General features: G+C 38.7%; 1 protein-coding gene across 1 annotated transcript in view; it reads right to left on the minus strand.

Annotated features, from left to right (window-relative positions):
• Positions 1-849: 849 nt before the first annotated feature.
• The window catches only part of PSMD1 (proteasome 26S subunit, non-ATPase 1), a 91,148-nt gene continuing 77,757 nt past the window's right edge, over positions 850-14,240 (minus strand). Inside the window, exons 20-25 of the mRNA XM_059167731.1 lie at positions 11,846-12,015; positions 9,479-9,571; positions 7,809-7,895; positions 7,133-7,279; positions 2,593-2,748; positions 850-1,065 (exon numbers count right to left, since the gene is read on the minus strand). Coding sequence (XP_059023714.1) covers positions 2,602-2,748; positions 7,133-7,279; positions 7,809-7,895; positions 9,479-9,571; positions 11,846-12,015 — 644 coding nt within the window. The 3' untranslated portion in view covers positions 850-1,065; positions 2,593-2,601. The remainder of the gene's footprint in view (positions 1,066-2,592; positions 2,749-7,132; positions 7,280-7,808; positions 7,896-9,478; positions 9,572-11,845; positions 12,016-14,240) is intronic.

Below are 14,240 nucleotides of genomic sequence, written 5' to 3' on the forward strand. Positions count from 1 at the left end.
AGAAGGCTATATCCTAAATTAAAAAGTAGAAGGATCAAGGTCGGAATAAAGAACCATTCATGTATAAATGCTGGAAATAACCTACTTTTATTTTACATGATTTAAGTCCAAAACAAAAAACCCCACCAAAGCCCCCAAATCTAGCTCTTATTGCTATGTCCTAGGGTACCAGAGGTCCCCTTTCATATGCCAAGAACATGGGAAGGGGTAGTTGTCAGAATAATGACCTTGTCTGCTTATTTCAAGAGCCCAACATCTAAGGCCTGATAATATAGAAATCAAAATTGTACTTGTCAAAACTCATCAAATTGTATAGACTTCAAATTTTTGCATTATTGTATTTAAATTATACCTTAAATTAAATAGCACATGGCAAAAGAGGGTAGGAAAAGAGAGGATAAAAAGAACACATTATTAAATCCTGTGGCTAAATGATTTTGTGTCTGTTGTCGTCCTCAACAGGGTCAAAGGCAGGAAACAACAGGCAAAGCCTATTCTTAAATAATGCTTCTGAGCTGCCTAAACAGACATTTCTCTTGGACCACTAAAGGGACTTCTTCAGTAAATGACAGTACCCTATGCCCTCAATCTGATTTTAAAAAACTGGAGAGAATTCTTGGGAGTGAAGAATAAGGGTTGATTTTTTTCTTATTTTTTTCCATTATTTTTCAAATAATCTATGAACTAGTTTAACTTTTTCATCAATATGAAAATCATGCATACTCATCCCAGCAATTAAGGATTTAGCTCTCCGGGTTTAGGCATTTCATGGTGGTGGGGGGGGGAGGGTATTAGGTCCATTTATTTAAAACTGAGGCTGAAAAACAAATTAAAAAGTCCTTGTCCATCTGGAGATTTTAATATATTTATTTGAAAACCAAGTTCTGTGAAAGAGCACACTAAACAGTCATATATCTTCTCTTCACCAAAGACTTGGAGACAAGGTTCTTCGGGTCAGCGCAAAGGCAATGGTACATGCAGTGAGTAGCAGGTCTCAGCATGGATTTCTTCACAAGCATCTCCAATACAGGCCTGGACAATCATCTTCAGATGAGCAATGAGATCCTAAGGAAGTGGGAAGGGGGAAAAACTAGGGTTATCCTTTGTTTAAAAGAAAATTTTTTACCATGAGCTGTCGATGACTAAAACTAGCCCCTAACCCTGCCTACGTAGTCCTAACACACCAGTGTTTGGTAAGATGGACTATGGTTTTTACACTCCTACTAGACTGAATATTTTATCCTTTTGAAAATAGTAGGAATCTAATTTCTGGGACGCCTGGTTGGCTCAGTTGGTAGAGCATGTGACTCAATCTCAGGGTTGTGAGTTGGAGTCCCCATTGGGTTTAGAGTTTACTTAAAAAAAATCTAATTTCTAATTAAAAACTTCTAAGCCATCTTGAGGTTAACTGCCTTGAAAGACTTAATCAGGGGGTTTTCAGTAATGTATGGTCAAAGGCTTGAGGGGGTTAATGTGAGTCTGTTCAGTTCCACACAGAGACTGAGTGCTTATGGTATCAATACCACCATGCACTGCTTGGGTAAAGCTTAGGAAACCATCAAAGGCCCAAAGATAATTTTCAAAGCAATTTTACATAGACAGGAAGTTAGTATAAATCTCCCCCTCTCAATCAAAGGTCCAAACACTTTTGGGGGCTTGAATATATTTTCCTACTAATGGCAGGGTTTCTGCCTTAATATTTATCTGAGATTTCTGTAAAAGCTTTCATTAATTGCTAAGTCAGTGTGTAACGCTCATGGTCTCATGGTGCTAGATTTACAGCCTGGCATTTAAGTAGAAGAAAAGGATAAATTCTTATTGTCTGACAATAAATATGTACTAGAGTGAGAAAACATTAATAGTTTATATGCATCTTCAAATATGTGATGACAATTTCATAACATTATTCTAATTTTTTGCATCTAAAGACCTACTTCAACACTGTTAGAACATTGGCATAATTTTTTTCAACTGGGTGAAGCTCTGTTATATGTTCTAAACTGACTCCGAAGTACTTTTAAGCACCATGTCTTACCACATTAGATGTGTGATATAGCTTCAATGAGTAAATGAATATTAAGGCTTTTAGTACCAAAAGTATCACCAAAGGAAAGGGAGAGAGAGAGATGGATCAGTGATCCATGGACCAGTGCTGGCCATGAACTCTAACTGATCTATAACAAGGGGCTCACATCAAAGTGTAAATCAACTCTATCATGAGCAAACTGTCATTCAGTTGACTTTCTTGGGAGTAAGGGGTAAGCAAGGATTTTTCAATGAAAGAAGTATCGAGCAGATTGACATTTTAGAGCAAGCTCCCTACTCTCTCACGGACCTATGAGAACAGTTTTTAACTGCTCTGAATAGTACTGGTCAAACACTAGAGGGTAGAGAGTCAAAGGAGAAAGAAAAAGGAACTGGAGGTTATGTATGCTGAAGAAGTCAAAAAGAGGGGAAATTCTAACACCATTTAGGTAAATAGAGATTAAGCACAAAAGGAATGGAAAAAGTGACACGATGTCTCTGCCAAAAACATTTAAGATGTACTGACCAACAGAATTCCTTTGATAAACAATTTTATTTCGCACATACCTCTGGTCCTTAATCATCGATATACTCAAATGGTTCTGGAGGTTCTGGCTCTTGTTCTTCTTCCTCGATTTTTGGGCCATGGGCTGCCACTGGTTCAACCAGTTCCTCTGTGTCTTCACTGGTGTCCTTCAGGATGATGATGCCACCAATGGAAAGCTGTACACACAGAGCAAAGGGTGAAGCAGCACAAACCCCATTCATATTCTCAGACGGCTCCAGAGTGTAGCATGCATATTTGTTAAATAGTACCTTAAGACTACTCAGATGATTTGGGAGTAAAGACCTGGCATAGAACTACATTTCCCCAGGCAGCAGCCAGGAAATGCGGGTGTGTGCGCCTGTGTGAAGCTACACCCATGACAAACTGTTGGGCTGCAAGAAGCGGCTACTAAGACCTTCCTCTTCCATTCCTCCAGTTAGTCTGAGGACTAAATGAGGAAGGAAACAATCGATGTCCACGACAAAGGACAGAGAAACTTGTCATCTATAGGGAATAGTTATAAACTTAACCCAGTGGCAGAACATCACTGTTCCTAACTAAAGACTGGTATTTCCTGCACTGCCTTGACCTGATTAGAGAGAGAAAGTTTACTTATTTACTTTTATCAATACAGCATTCTAATGTCTTGCTTGCTGTTCGACACATGGTCCTGGACCAGCATCATCACTATCACCTGGGAGTTTGTCAGAAACACAGAAAACATAGCCCGACCTAAATCTAAGAACTGCACTTAAGAGCCACGGGTGTATGTATGCATACTAAAGTTTGAGAAGCACACTACTCTAACAGATACTTTATTACTCGTGAGAAAACGATCATTTTGGACAAAAAGACAATCTACAAGTGAAAAGCCAATTTCTCTCCAGTGAGTTCAGAATGACAGAGTGAACAACATAAATATTACAGATATTTCACTTGAACCTACAAATCCTTTATGATACCAAGATGTAGTAGATGGGAAACAAAAAAGAATTCAGTGTAGAATCAATTTTATTAGCCCTCTCCCAAATGTAGCAGAAGTAAATTCACACACCAAACTATTCACCCACCTCTGTGTATTAATCTTATTCTATTTGCTTGGCTGTGTCAAAGGAAATGGGAAGCTGCTGTCTGTAATTAGATCAGTCAACAGTGGCAGGGCCCATTGGGAAAAACATTATTTCTACCAAAGCAAATTACTGGAAAGGAAAAGAAGCCCAAGCTCATCAGTCAGATGATTCACATATATACAAATAGCTCTGCAGTTCAACTTAATCTGATTTTTACTCACTGGAGCTCTGCCCTGTTCTGCTATAAAACTGGTGTCTTCGTGAGTGTCTGTACTATCTCCCTTGTCTTGACACGCATATTCATACACTTTATTTTCTAACTCCTTCCCCTAAAAAGTCTGCTTTCCTTGAAGAGAGCCTTCTAAAGGACCAAATAAAGATGAATCATCTTTATTCAAGAAAATAACTATGTTCACAAAAAGGATTTCCTGTATTTGGGAAACAGACAGCTCCAGGTTATAACTGTACTATTTCATGCTCAACTAGAATGAAATAATCCAACTCAAATCCTGCAGTATAAACAACATAAGGAAAAAGCCTTATAGCAACGTGGTTTAGTTTACTTTATTTTTAAAAAAGTAATCTCTACAACCAATGTGGGGCTTGAAACTACAACCCCAAGATCAAGAGTTACATGATCTGTCCAAGTCAGCCAGGTGCTCGTGACCTTTTTACCACTGTAAAACCACTGTTGTCTCCAGCAACAATTTTTTTCTTATCGTTTTTTTTTAAAGATTTTATTTATTTATTTGACGCAGAGAGAGCGTGCACGCACAAGCAGGGGGAGCTGCAGGCAGAGGGGAAGCCCAATGTGGGGCTCGATCCTAGGACCCCGGGATCATGACCTGAGCCGAGGGCAGACACTTAAATGACGAGCCATCCAGGTGCCCCAACCATTTTTCTTTTAAAGCATATTTTGTCTGATGTTAGTACAGCTGCTCCAGCTCTCTTTTTGTTACTTGTCGGCATGGGATATCTCCCTATCCTTTTGCTTTTAATCTACTTCAATCTTTGAATCTAAAGTATGTGTATGTTTTAAGATCTTATTTTTTTTTTTTAAGATTTTATTTTTATTTATTTGACAGAGAGAGATCACAAGTAGGCAGAGAGGCAGGCAGAGAGAGAGAGAGGAGGAAGCAGGCTCCCTGCTGAGCAGAGAGCCCGATGCGGGACTCGATCCCAGGACCCTGAGATCATGACCTGAGCCGAAGGCAGCGGCTTAACCCACTGAGCCACCCAGGCGCCCCAAGATCTTATTTTTTTAAGCAATCTCTACACCCAAGGGTCGGGTTCCAACATATAACCCTGAGATCAGGAGTTGCATGCTCTGCTGACTGAGCCAGCTAGGTATTCCATAAAGCATGTCTTTAGTAGAGAGCACATAGTCAGATCATTTCTTTTTTATCTGTTTGGCTTATCTCAGCCTTTTAATAGGTGTGATTAGTCCACTTACATCTCCTGTGATCAGGGCCCCTGGCTGGCTCAGTTTATTGATACAGCATGAGACTCTTGATCTTGGGGTCATGAGTTCCAGGCCCAAGTTGGGCCTAGAGCTTACTTAAAAAAAAAAAAAAAAAAGACATCTCATGTGATTACTAAAATTTGCTCCTGCCATTAAAAAAAAAAAAAAAAAAAAAAAAAATTATTTATTCATTTGACAAAGAGAGAGATCACAAGTAGGCAGAGAGGCTGGCGATGCAGGCTCCCCGCTCAGCAGAGAGCCTGATGCAGGGCTCTATCCCAGGACCCTGAGATCACGACCTGAGCCGAAGGCAGAAGTTCAACCCACTGAGCCATCCAGGCGCCCCTGCTCCTGCCATTTTGATGTTTTTTGTATGTATTATATATTTTTGTTTCTCAATTCTTCCACTGCTGGCTTCTTTGGTATTAAATAGATATTTTCTAGTGTACTAAGTTTAATTTTGTTTCTTTTAGTCCACTTTTAGAATTATTTTGTCAAGTGGTTGCCTTTGCAATTAACATCTTGATCTCACTGGAAAACTGTAACTTAATTTCACTAGTATACAAAAACTACACTTCAATATACCGGTATTTCCCTATTCCTTTGTGTTATGGACTGAATGTTTGTGTCTTTCCACCCTGCCATTCATATGTTGAAATCCTAACCCCCAAAGTGATAGTATTAGGATGTAGACCTTTAGGAAGTAATTAGGTCACCAAGGTGAAGACCTCATTAATAATGATATCAGTGCTCTTATAAGGAGAGACATGAAAAGAGCTAGTTTCCCTTTTTCTCTGTCTTATGAAGATACAATGAAAAGAGGGCCTTTACTAAGTAGGATGAGGGCCTTTACTAAGAACCCAATCATGCTGGCACCCTAATCTTGGACTTCTAGCTGCTAGAACTGTGAGAAATGTTTGTTGTTTAAGCCATTCAGTTTTAAATACTAGGTGGCAATCTGCTATAGTGCCAGAGCCTTGACATATTTCATGCATATTTCAACTTTACACTTTTATACAGTGTGTGCACAACTTATGATTACTTTATACACTTGTCTTTTAAACCAGATAGGAATGTTGGACAGTACAATATTCCTTATTTAACAGATGAGTAAACTGAAACATGAAACATTAAATGACTTGTCTTAGTTAAACAGCTAAGAAATGGCAGAGCTGGAATATAAACTTAGTTCCACCCAATTCTAGCTCTTCACCACTAAATATAGCCATCTTCCATCCCTGTCTGTCTCCTTTAGATGATAATCTAGTCAGGTAAGACCCTGGCTCACAAGTGTAGGTAAGAGATGCCTTCTACTCACCACCATCACGGACCACTTTCAAGTAGATGAGAATGGGTTTATTTTTTTTTAGAAATCTCATCTATAACATTTTAGGCAGGTCCAAGATCTGGATGTATTAAATGTATCTACTACTGGCTTTCTAGTTTTTCCAGTTTCAAGAACAGAGAAAAAAGACATTATCATGCTCAAATTACTGATTTGCATTTGTTTCTAACCTGATACATTCTTCCTAAGAAAAATTAAATGGCAGGAAGATCCTTTTCAAATTGTAAAATTCAGTGCTCTAATGCCTGTGTATTAACTTACATTTTCACTCTTTGTCACATTCTTGAGTTAGGTATAATTCTTATTTTCAGTAGAGGAAACTGAGGCAGAGAAAGGTTTAGTACTAGACTCAAGGTTACAAAGGCTGTAAATGGTAGAATCAGGAGTCAAACTCAGGATGTCTGATCCCAGAGTCTATGCTCCTAATAACGATGCTGTGTTAGAAAGGTCTATAGTGTACCCTTCTGGTAGAGGAAGGATGTTTGTAGGGTTACCCAAAGGAAAAAGAAAATCTGTCCCCAAATCTACATGAAATGGGAGGGAATGTTCTCTCTTTTGCTAAGAGATTTGTATTGAGAGCTTTCTCCAATGCTTTGGAGATGTATCCTTCTCTGTCAATATACCACTGTCCCATGAATTACTATCCCACTGGTATATATAGCTTAGGGCCATCAATAACTTACTGGTTTGAAAGGCTGGTATCTACAAGTCTCTGGCATGGTCAGGACCTTAAGCTGGGCAGGCATAACTCGGGCAGGGTTATCCAATAACTGGAAGTTTGGCTCAGGTTCTTTTTTCTTCTCTTTTTCTTCCTTTTTTTCTGCTTCATCCTGGAAAATATTAAAAAATAGCCCAACAAAGGTTCACTTCTCTTCCACATCACTGAATAATGTTTGATAAAGTTTACTGAGCAACTCGTAGGCACAAGGGGTAGCTAGGATTAGATATAATGAAAGTACAACCAAAGTCATACTAGACTCAGAGGATGGAGAGGGTAACTGTGAAGGGTGAGAATCTGTGTAACTTGGTTTTAGAGGATGAGGTTTTTCTACCAGGGTAGACCAGAAAAAGAAGGTCCATTTAAACAAATGATATTCTCCTTGCTTAAAGGGCCTTTATTTCTCCCACTATCATCTCATTGTCTGAAAATTCTACACTGCCCTTCAAAACACACTTTAGTAATAGTTTTCTCCAAGAACTCAAGTATCTTCCAATTAAAACTACTGGAGTCTCTGCTTGGAACAGGATACTTATTTAAGGGAAGCCAAAAACAAGGTATGGTAACGTTCACTTAAGGAAGAGTCTGGACCATGACAGAGATAGATATATTAACCCACATGACCACCAAATTATACCTACCACTTCCATTTTCTCCTCTTCTTTTTTCTCCTTCTCTTTTTCCTTCTTTTTAGCCTTGGCAGTAATAGATAACACAGCAGTGGAAACCTGGAGGAAGCAAACAGGGTAAATCATAATCCCTTACCTACACACAAACATACAAGCCCAAAGAGAACTCGATTTGACAATACTACTTGGTTTCCTGGCAGCATCATAAAAAATCAAATCATTAGGGAATACATGGGAAAAGCAAGCAGCACATTTATTCACATTTACTATTATGGTCCTCAGGTGACTCTTCTAATTTCTGGAGGCTTGTGTCCTATATAACTTACTATTTTTTTTTTAAAATCTGTAGCCTACCTTAGATGTGGATTTGCTATCATGCAATTCTGAGATATCTGGGTGCTGCACCTTTTTTTTACTTTATAGGGAAAGCACTAAAAAACAAAAAAAATTCCTCCAAACGTGGTCATAAAGATATTCTTACCATATCAGATGTCCTACAACTGTAATACACAGTGGGTAAGTGGTTAGCCTAGAATTACCCTTCCTGATGGGTGTCCCTGAAATCAGGGTGAAAAAGACTTTGAAAGGCTGGTACTACTGGTATAAAGCTGATTTTGTTTCTGATCCAAAAGCTGGGCATTTGAAACAGAGCTGATGAAATGAGACGAGATGTTGTTGTCAGAGGACAATCATCACCCACCATCCTCAAATTTGGTCAATTATATAAATATCCCCATTTACACACAATGTTTATAGCAAATAATCAACAACTGGCTAATATGGAACACTACCTTGAGAGGAAAAAAAGCATTTTCTTAAATGTAAGGTATCAGAAAGGATAATTTTACTGAGAAAAAGTCAGGGGCAAGTACAGCTCTCGAATGCACTATAGTTCGATTTAACACACATCAGTGAGTGTTCTCAGATACCGCTGACAGAGGAATATAAGTTGGTTATATTCCTTTCACTTTGAAAGGAAATTTAGTTAATACCTATGAAAATAAATAATGTACATTACTTTTCATCAATCACATCTCATACCCTAACCTACAGATACACTTGTACAAGTTCACAAATATATGTGTATAAAGACTCTTAATCTCATTTGTAATAGTGATTAATTAGAAATCACCTGAAAATGTGCATCAAATGAAGAACCGAGAAGACAAGTAATGATATGTATACCTAAAGGGATTGTCCGTAGCAAACAATGAGATCCATATATATTGAAATTTCTAAAGGTTATTATTGTTTTTTGTTTTATTTTAAGTAGACTACACGCCCAATGTGGGGCTTGCACTCATTGTCCTGAGATCAAGAGTTGTACATTCTATCGACTGAATCAGCCGGATGCCCCTTAAAAATTGTTAAAGTAAAAACTATAAGCTGCAGAACAGTATGTCAAAAATAATTCTATCTGTGGTGTAAAAAGTATTGAAATGTGTGGAGAAAACATTTAGAGGGATTCAAATTATGATTCCTGCAACATGGGACCTGGATGACTGGGAGAGAAAAAGAGCTTTTACTTTACATTCTTGTGTAATGTTAGATTTTACCATAAGAAGTATTATTTTGAAAATATCTAATTTAAAACGTAAAAATATTTAAAACAAGCCCAAAGAAAATACTAAGTAGCTTCTATATATAAGTATAAATGCTCCCCAAGGGAACAAAGAACTTACCTTTTCCTTTTCTTTTTCTTTTGGTACTTCCAAAGGGGCAGGATATGCAAATGTGGATGGTTTACAGTTTGATTTATACTGAACTTTCGGCATCTGAAGAAATAAAAGAATTTTCTCCCTTACGTTAAAATAACCCAAATCAGGGGCGCCTGGGTGGCTCAGTGAGTTAAGCCGCTGCCTTCGGCTCAGGTCATGATCCCAGGGTCCTGGGACCGAGCCCTGCATCGGGCTCTCTGCTCAGCAGGGAGCCTGCTTCCTCCCCTCTCTCTGCCTGCCTCTCTGCCTGCTTGTCATCTCTCTCTGTCAAATAAATAAATAAAAAATCTTAAAAAAAAAAAAAAAAAAGAAAAGAAAAGAAAAGAAAAGAAAATAACCCAAATCAATATTTAAGAATTCTACGCTTTTAGTCAGACGTTTCAATCCAGGCTAAATGTTCTCTTATAGTACCTAAAATGAATCTGTTTTCTCACAATGAATTTGTTCTAAAGTGCTTTATGGAACTGCCTGTAGTTCCCTATACTTTCCTGAAGCTCTGTGCCTGTTCAGAGGCACCTCTTCATCTCATCTTTACTGGCCGTACCCCCTGATTTAGTGGGTTAAGTCCCACTCATGGTGTGAGCATCAGATCAACTGTTACCTCCTTTGTAAAGTGTTATTTGATTACCTAACCTGCATACCTAACTTCCATGTACCTTCCTTACACCACTCCAACAACCTATACAAGTCTGTACGTTTCTGTATCACATAATCCCTCCTAATAAGAGTCTAACATGAGCCTAATGAAAAAGTTAGCTTCACATTACTTATTGAGTAGGTGTTACATTCACTAGTCTGAATTTTTCTCTATTTCCCCAATTTACACCGATAGAGAATGGTAATTGGCATCACATTCACTAGGATAAGGAATCTTATCTTTTTCATCCCACTTTCCTTGTAGAGAATGGAAACAGAGAACAGGAAATTGTGTGTTAGAGGAAAAAGTCCCTATAGATCATGTAAGAGGTTTAACCATAGTGTTAAAGGTTAGGGATTGCGAAACCTAAAGAGTCTTCTTCTTCTTTTTTGATTTTATTTATTTATTTGATAGAGACAGAGAGAACACAAGTAGACAGAATAGCATGCAGAGGGAGAGGGAGAAGCAGGCTCTCTGCTGAGCAGGGAGCCTGACGTAGGGCTTGATCCCAGGACTTTGGAATCACGACCTGAGCCAAAGGCAGACGTTTAACAGACTGAGCCACACAGGTGCCCCTAAAGATTCTTATCTTGAAAGATAAATCTGCTCAATATTTATAAATGTGAGTAATTTTATGCTCAAACACGTAAGGGATAAATGGCTGTATAGTTATACTGGAAAAAAAAAAAGGCAACTGGATGAAATAATCTTTATCAGCCATTTTCTGGCCTCCAATTTTTCCACTCTGAAATTTAACAGACCATTTTAACACAAGTGATGCCCAGATTTAAGAGTATTTGAAGGCGGGGTGCCTGGGCGGCTCAGTGGTTTAAAGCCTCTGCCTTCGGCTCAGGTCATGATCCCAGGGTCCTGGGATCAAGCCCCGTGTCCGGCTCTCTGCTCCGCAGGAAGCCTGCTTCCTCCCCCCTCTCTCTCTGCGTGCCTCTCTGCCTACTTGTGATTTCTCTCTCTCTGTCAAATAAATAAAATCTTAAAAAAAAAAAAAAAAAAAAAGGATGGTGTGATGACAGGAGATGGGTCGCCTTTAGTCCTTGAGTCATGTGACCAGTTTCTGTCAGATTCCTCAGATCCTCAACGATGGCCTTGTTTTCTGCCACTACCAGAGAGACATCCTCCCATTTTGCTCTTCCTTTTAGCTGTAATCCTTTCGTCCATCAAATATTCCAGCATCACACAACTCTGAAACATGGCCCTGTCTCAAAACTTCACTCCTTACTAAGATTTAGTTCAGGTCACCTTTCTTTCCTGCTGAAATTACTGCAATAGCATTCATTGTAATGGACTTCCACTGATACCAGAATGTTGTTTCTAGAATGCAAATCTCATCATGTCATTCTGCAAGAAATCCTTCAATAGCTCCCAAAGAACTTCAGTAATAAAACTGAATAAAACTGAAGAGTGATCTATAAAGCTTTCTCATATTTTTATATTTTCCCCTCTCTTACCATTCCCTCTCAACTGATTCATCCAAGGTTAATGCTAGTAGGGAGATTTGATTTTCAAAACTTCCACTGACACACTCCACTCAACAAGGTGATGACTCAATTTAAAGGGGAAATACAATACTGGTGAGATGCCAAATCAACTTTAAAATTTCATGAAAATTCTTATGAGTGGGTGGTTAGGATACAGTGAAGATGATACATTATAAAACCGAGGTGTTACAAACATACCTTTAAGTCCTTGTTAAGGCCAATGACACAGGTAGGGGTATAAGCCAATGACAGGAAGTGTGAAAGAGGAAACCAGAACCAGAACTGGGTAAAGACAAGGACACCAACTACAGAAGGCATATGGGTGTGCCCAGTCCTGGACTGCAAGGAGATTGTGACATTATGACCACCTGTAGAAAAAGAGAGAAACAATGAACAAAAATCTAGTAGGGTAATAAAGATATCTAAGTATTGCACTAGGGAAGCATTTGGTGATTATTTTAGGAATACAGTTCATAAAAGCTGATACAGAGTAGCTGGAATTTGTTAATGTTATATTGTAATCGGGGTAATCTAGACCTTTTTTCTATATAAGTAGGAATTTTCCAAAAACAAAGCCTGAAGGATATCAAAACTGAATATTAAATTAAATATTAATCTTTATTATACATTAAGGTTTTTAATGTCCTAAGAAGAAGTAAAACTTTAGCATACATCATATTTACAAATGACAGCAAAGAGGCCAGAGGCAGATATTGTTTGCTTAGTTTTACTCTTTCTTTCTTAGTTATGTCTGAATGTAGTCAGCTCCACCATTAACTAGCCTTGTGACCTTGGATAAATCATTCTCCCTCTAAAGTCTCTTTTCCCATTGGCAAAATGAGGGTTTGGACTAGAGCACTGGAACTAGAGCTCTACCACCAACAAAAGAAAACCTTTAATCTCCATCCAACCTTTGAGTCAACTGAAAATTATTTTGCGGAAGCACAATATATGAAACAATGAAATCAAACCTAATTCTATTTAATCAGAAGTTTGGGCTGTTGAGAGGTTGAATGGCTCAGCCTGTCCTGTTTACGAACTTCATGCCACATCCCCTAGACCATCCCTTGACGGAGTGCAGAGAAACACAGTCTGAACACCAGTGAATAAGAACTAAGATCCGGGCACCTGGGTGGCTCAGTGGGTTAAGCCACTGCCTTCGGCTCAGGTCATGATCTCAGAGTCCTGGGATCGAGTCCCACATCGGGCTCTCTGCTCAGCAGGGAGCCTGCTTCCTTCTCTCTCTCTGCCTGCCTCTCTGCCTACTTGTGATCTCTCTCTCTGTCAAATAAATAAATAAATAAAATCTTTAAAAAAAAAAAAAAAAAAAAAAGAACTAAGATCCAAGCATCAGTTCGCTGGATCTTTACTGGGCCACTTTAGAAAGTCTGAGATTCTAGGAGGCTATTAGGGGTTACAAACTTGAATGCCTTCAGGAATCGGTCAGGCAAACAAATGAGAAACCTGGCCTGGAAGCAGTGGGGAACTGAAGCAACTAGAAAGTTCATGTCGTAATTAAATAGGATGTGTTACTAAAGGTATACGTCCAGAGTTGCTAGGTAATTCTACTTTTAAAAGTAGACTCTAATCTGGATTTTGTCCAAAATTTTGCACCTTGGTTAGGCAGGCAGACATGTTTAAATCCGATTTGGCCCACAGGCTACTGTATTGCAGCCTCTGGTCTATATAACAGTATTAGTGTTGGACCCCAGAACTCTGAGACACCAATCTTTTAGTTTATATAAGATACCTGATAAAGGGTATCTCAGTGGTTCAGTCCGTTAAGCATCTGCCTTTGGCTCAGGTCATGATCCCAGGGTCCTGGGATCGAGTTCTGTACCGGATTCCCTGTTCAGCGGGAAGTCTGCTTCTTCCTCTGCTCTTCTCCACACTTGTGATCTCTCTCCCTCTCAAATACATAAAATCTTAAAAAAAAACCCCAACCCTATAAGAATGGAGCCTATTTGTGCCTAGTCACCATCCTAATTTGAATTCCAATTCTGGATCTCTATTGGTCACATTTCACTTCTTTAAACCTCAGTCTCTCTCAGATGCTGTGCATTAGAGTCAGGAAGTGAGAACTAATTTTACTAAGCTAGAAAAGCAGTTCAGTTTTTTATAATAATCAAATAATCTAGATTTTATTTGGAGAAAAATCAGGTACCCTTTAATTCTGTTTTTCCAACAGGGATGAGTTATATGCATTTATTGTCTGCTTGTGCTCTTCCCTATGCTAACCATCACATTCACCAAATGCTTATTATATATTGAGAATTTTGAACAAAATACTGAAAAGAGATCCCAAGGAGCCTCTACTCTAGTGGAGAAGACAAATAACTAGATAATTAAACTAGGGCATACAAGCATTATGAGACTGAAACCTGGACACCAGGGAGGACATATAGCTAAGCATGGCATCTAACCCAGGGTGAAGGCTGGGTAGGGCAAAGGAGAGGGGAAGGCTGCTCAGAATACATGATAATATTTTTAGTTCTGAAGCTGAATTCCCTTTATTTCAGTGAAACCCATTTTCTTCAGACTTAGAAACTAAACTAGTCTTTTGTCCCACGAGTCTGAGATTTAATACAAAACA

This window comes from Mustela lutreola, chromosome 3 (assembly GCF_030435805.1).
Source record: "Mustela lutreola isolate mMusLut2 chromosome 3, mMusLut2.pri, whole genome shotgun sequence".
In the NCBI taxonomy this organism is placed as follows: domain Eukaryota; kingdom Metazoa; phylum Chordata; class Mammalia; order Carnivora; family Mustelidae; genus Mustela; species Mustela lutreola.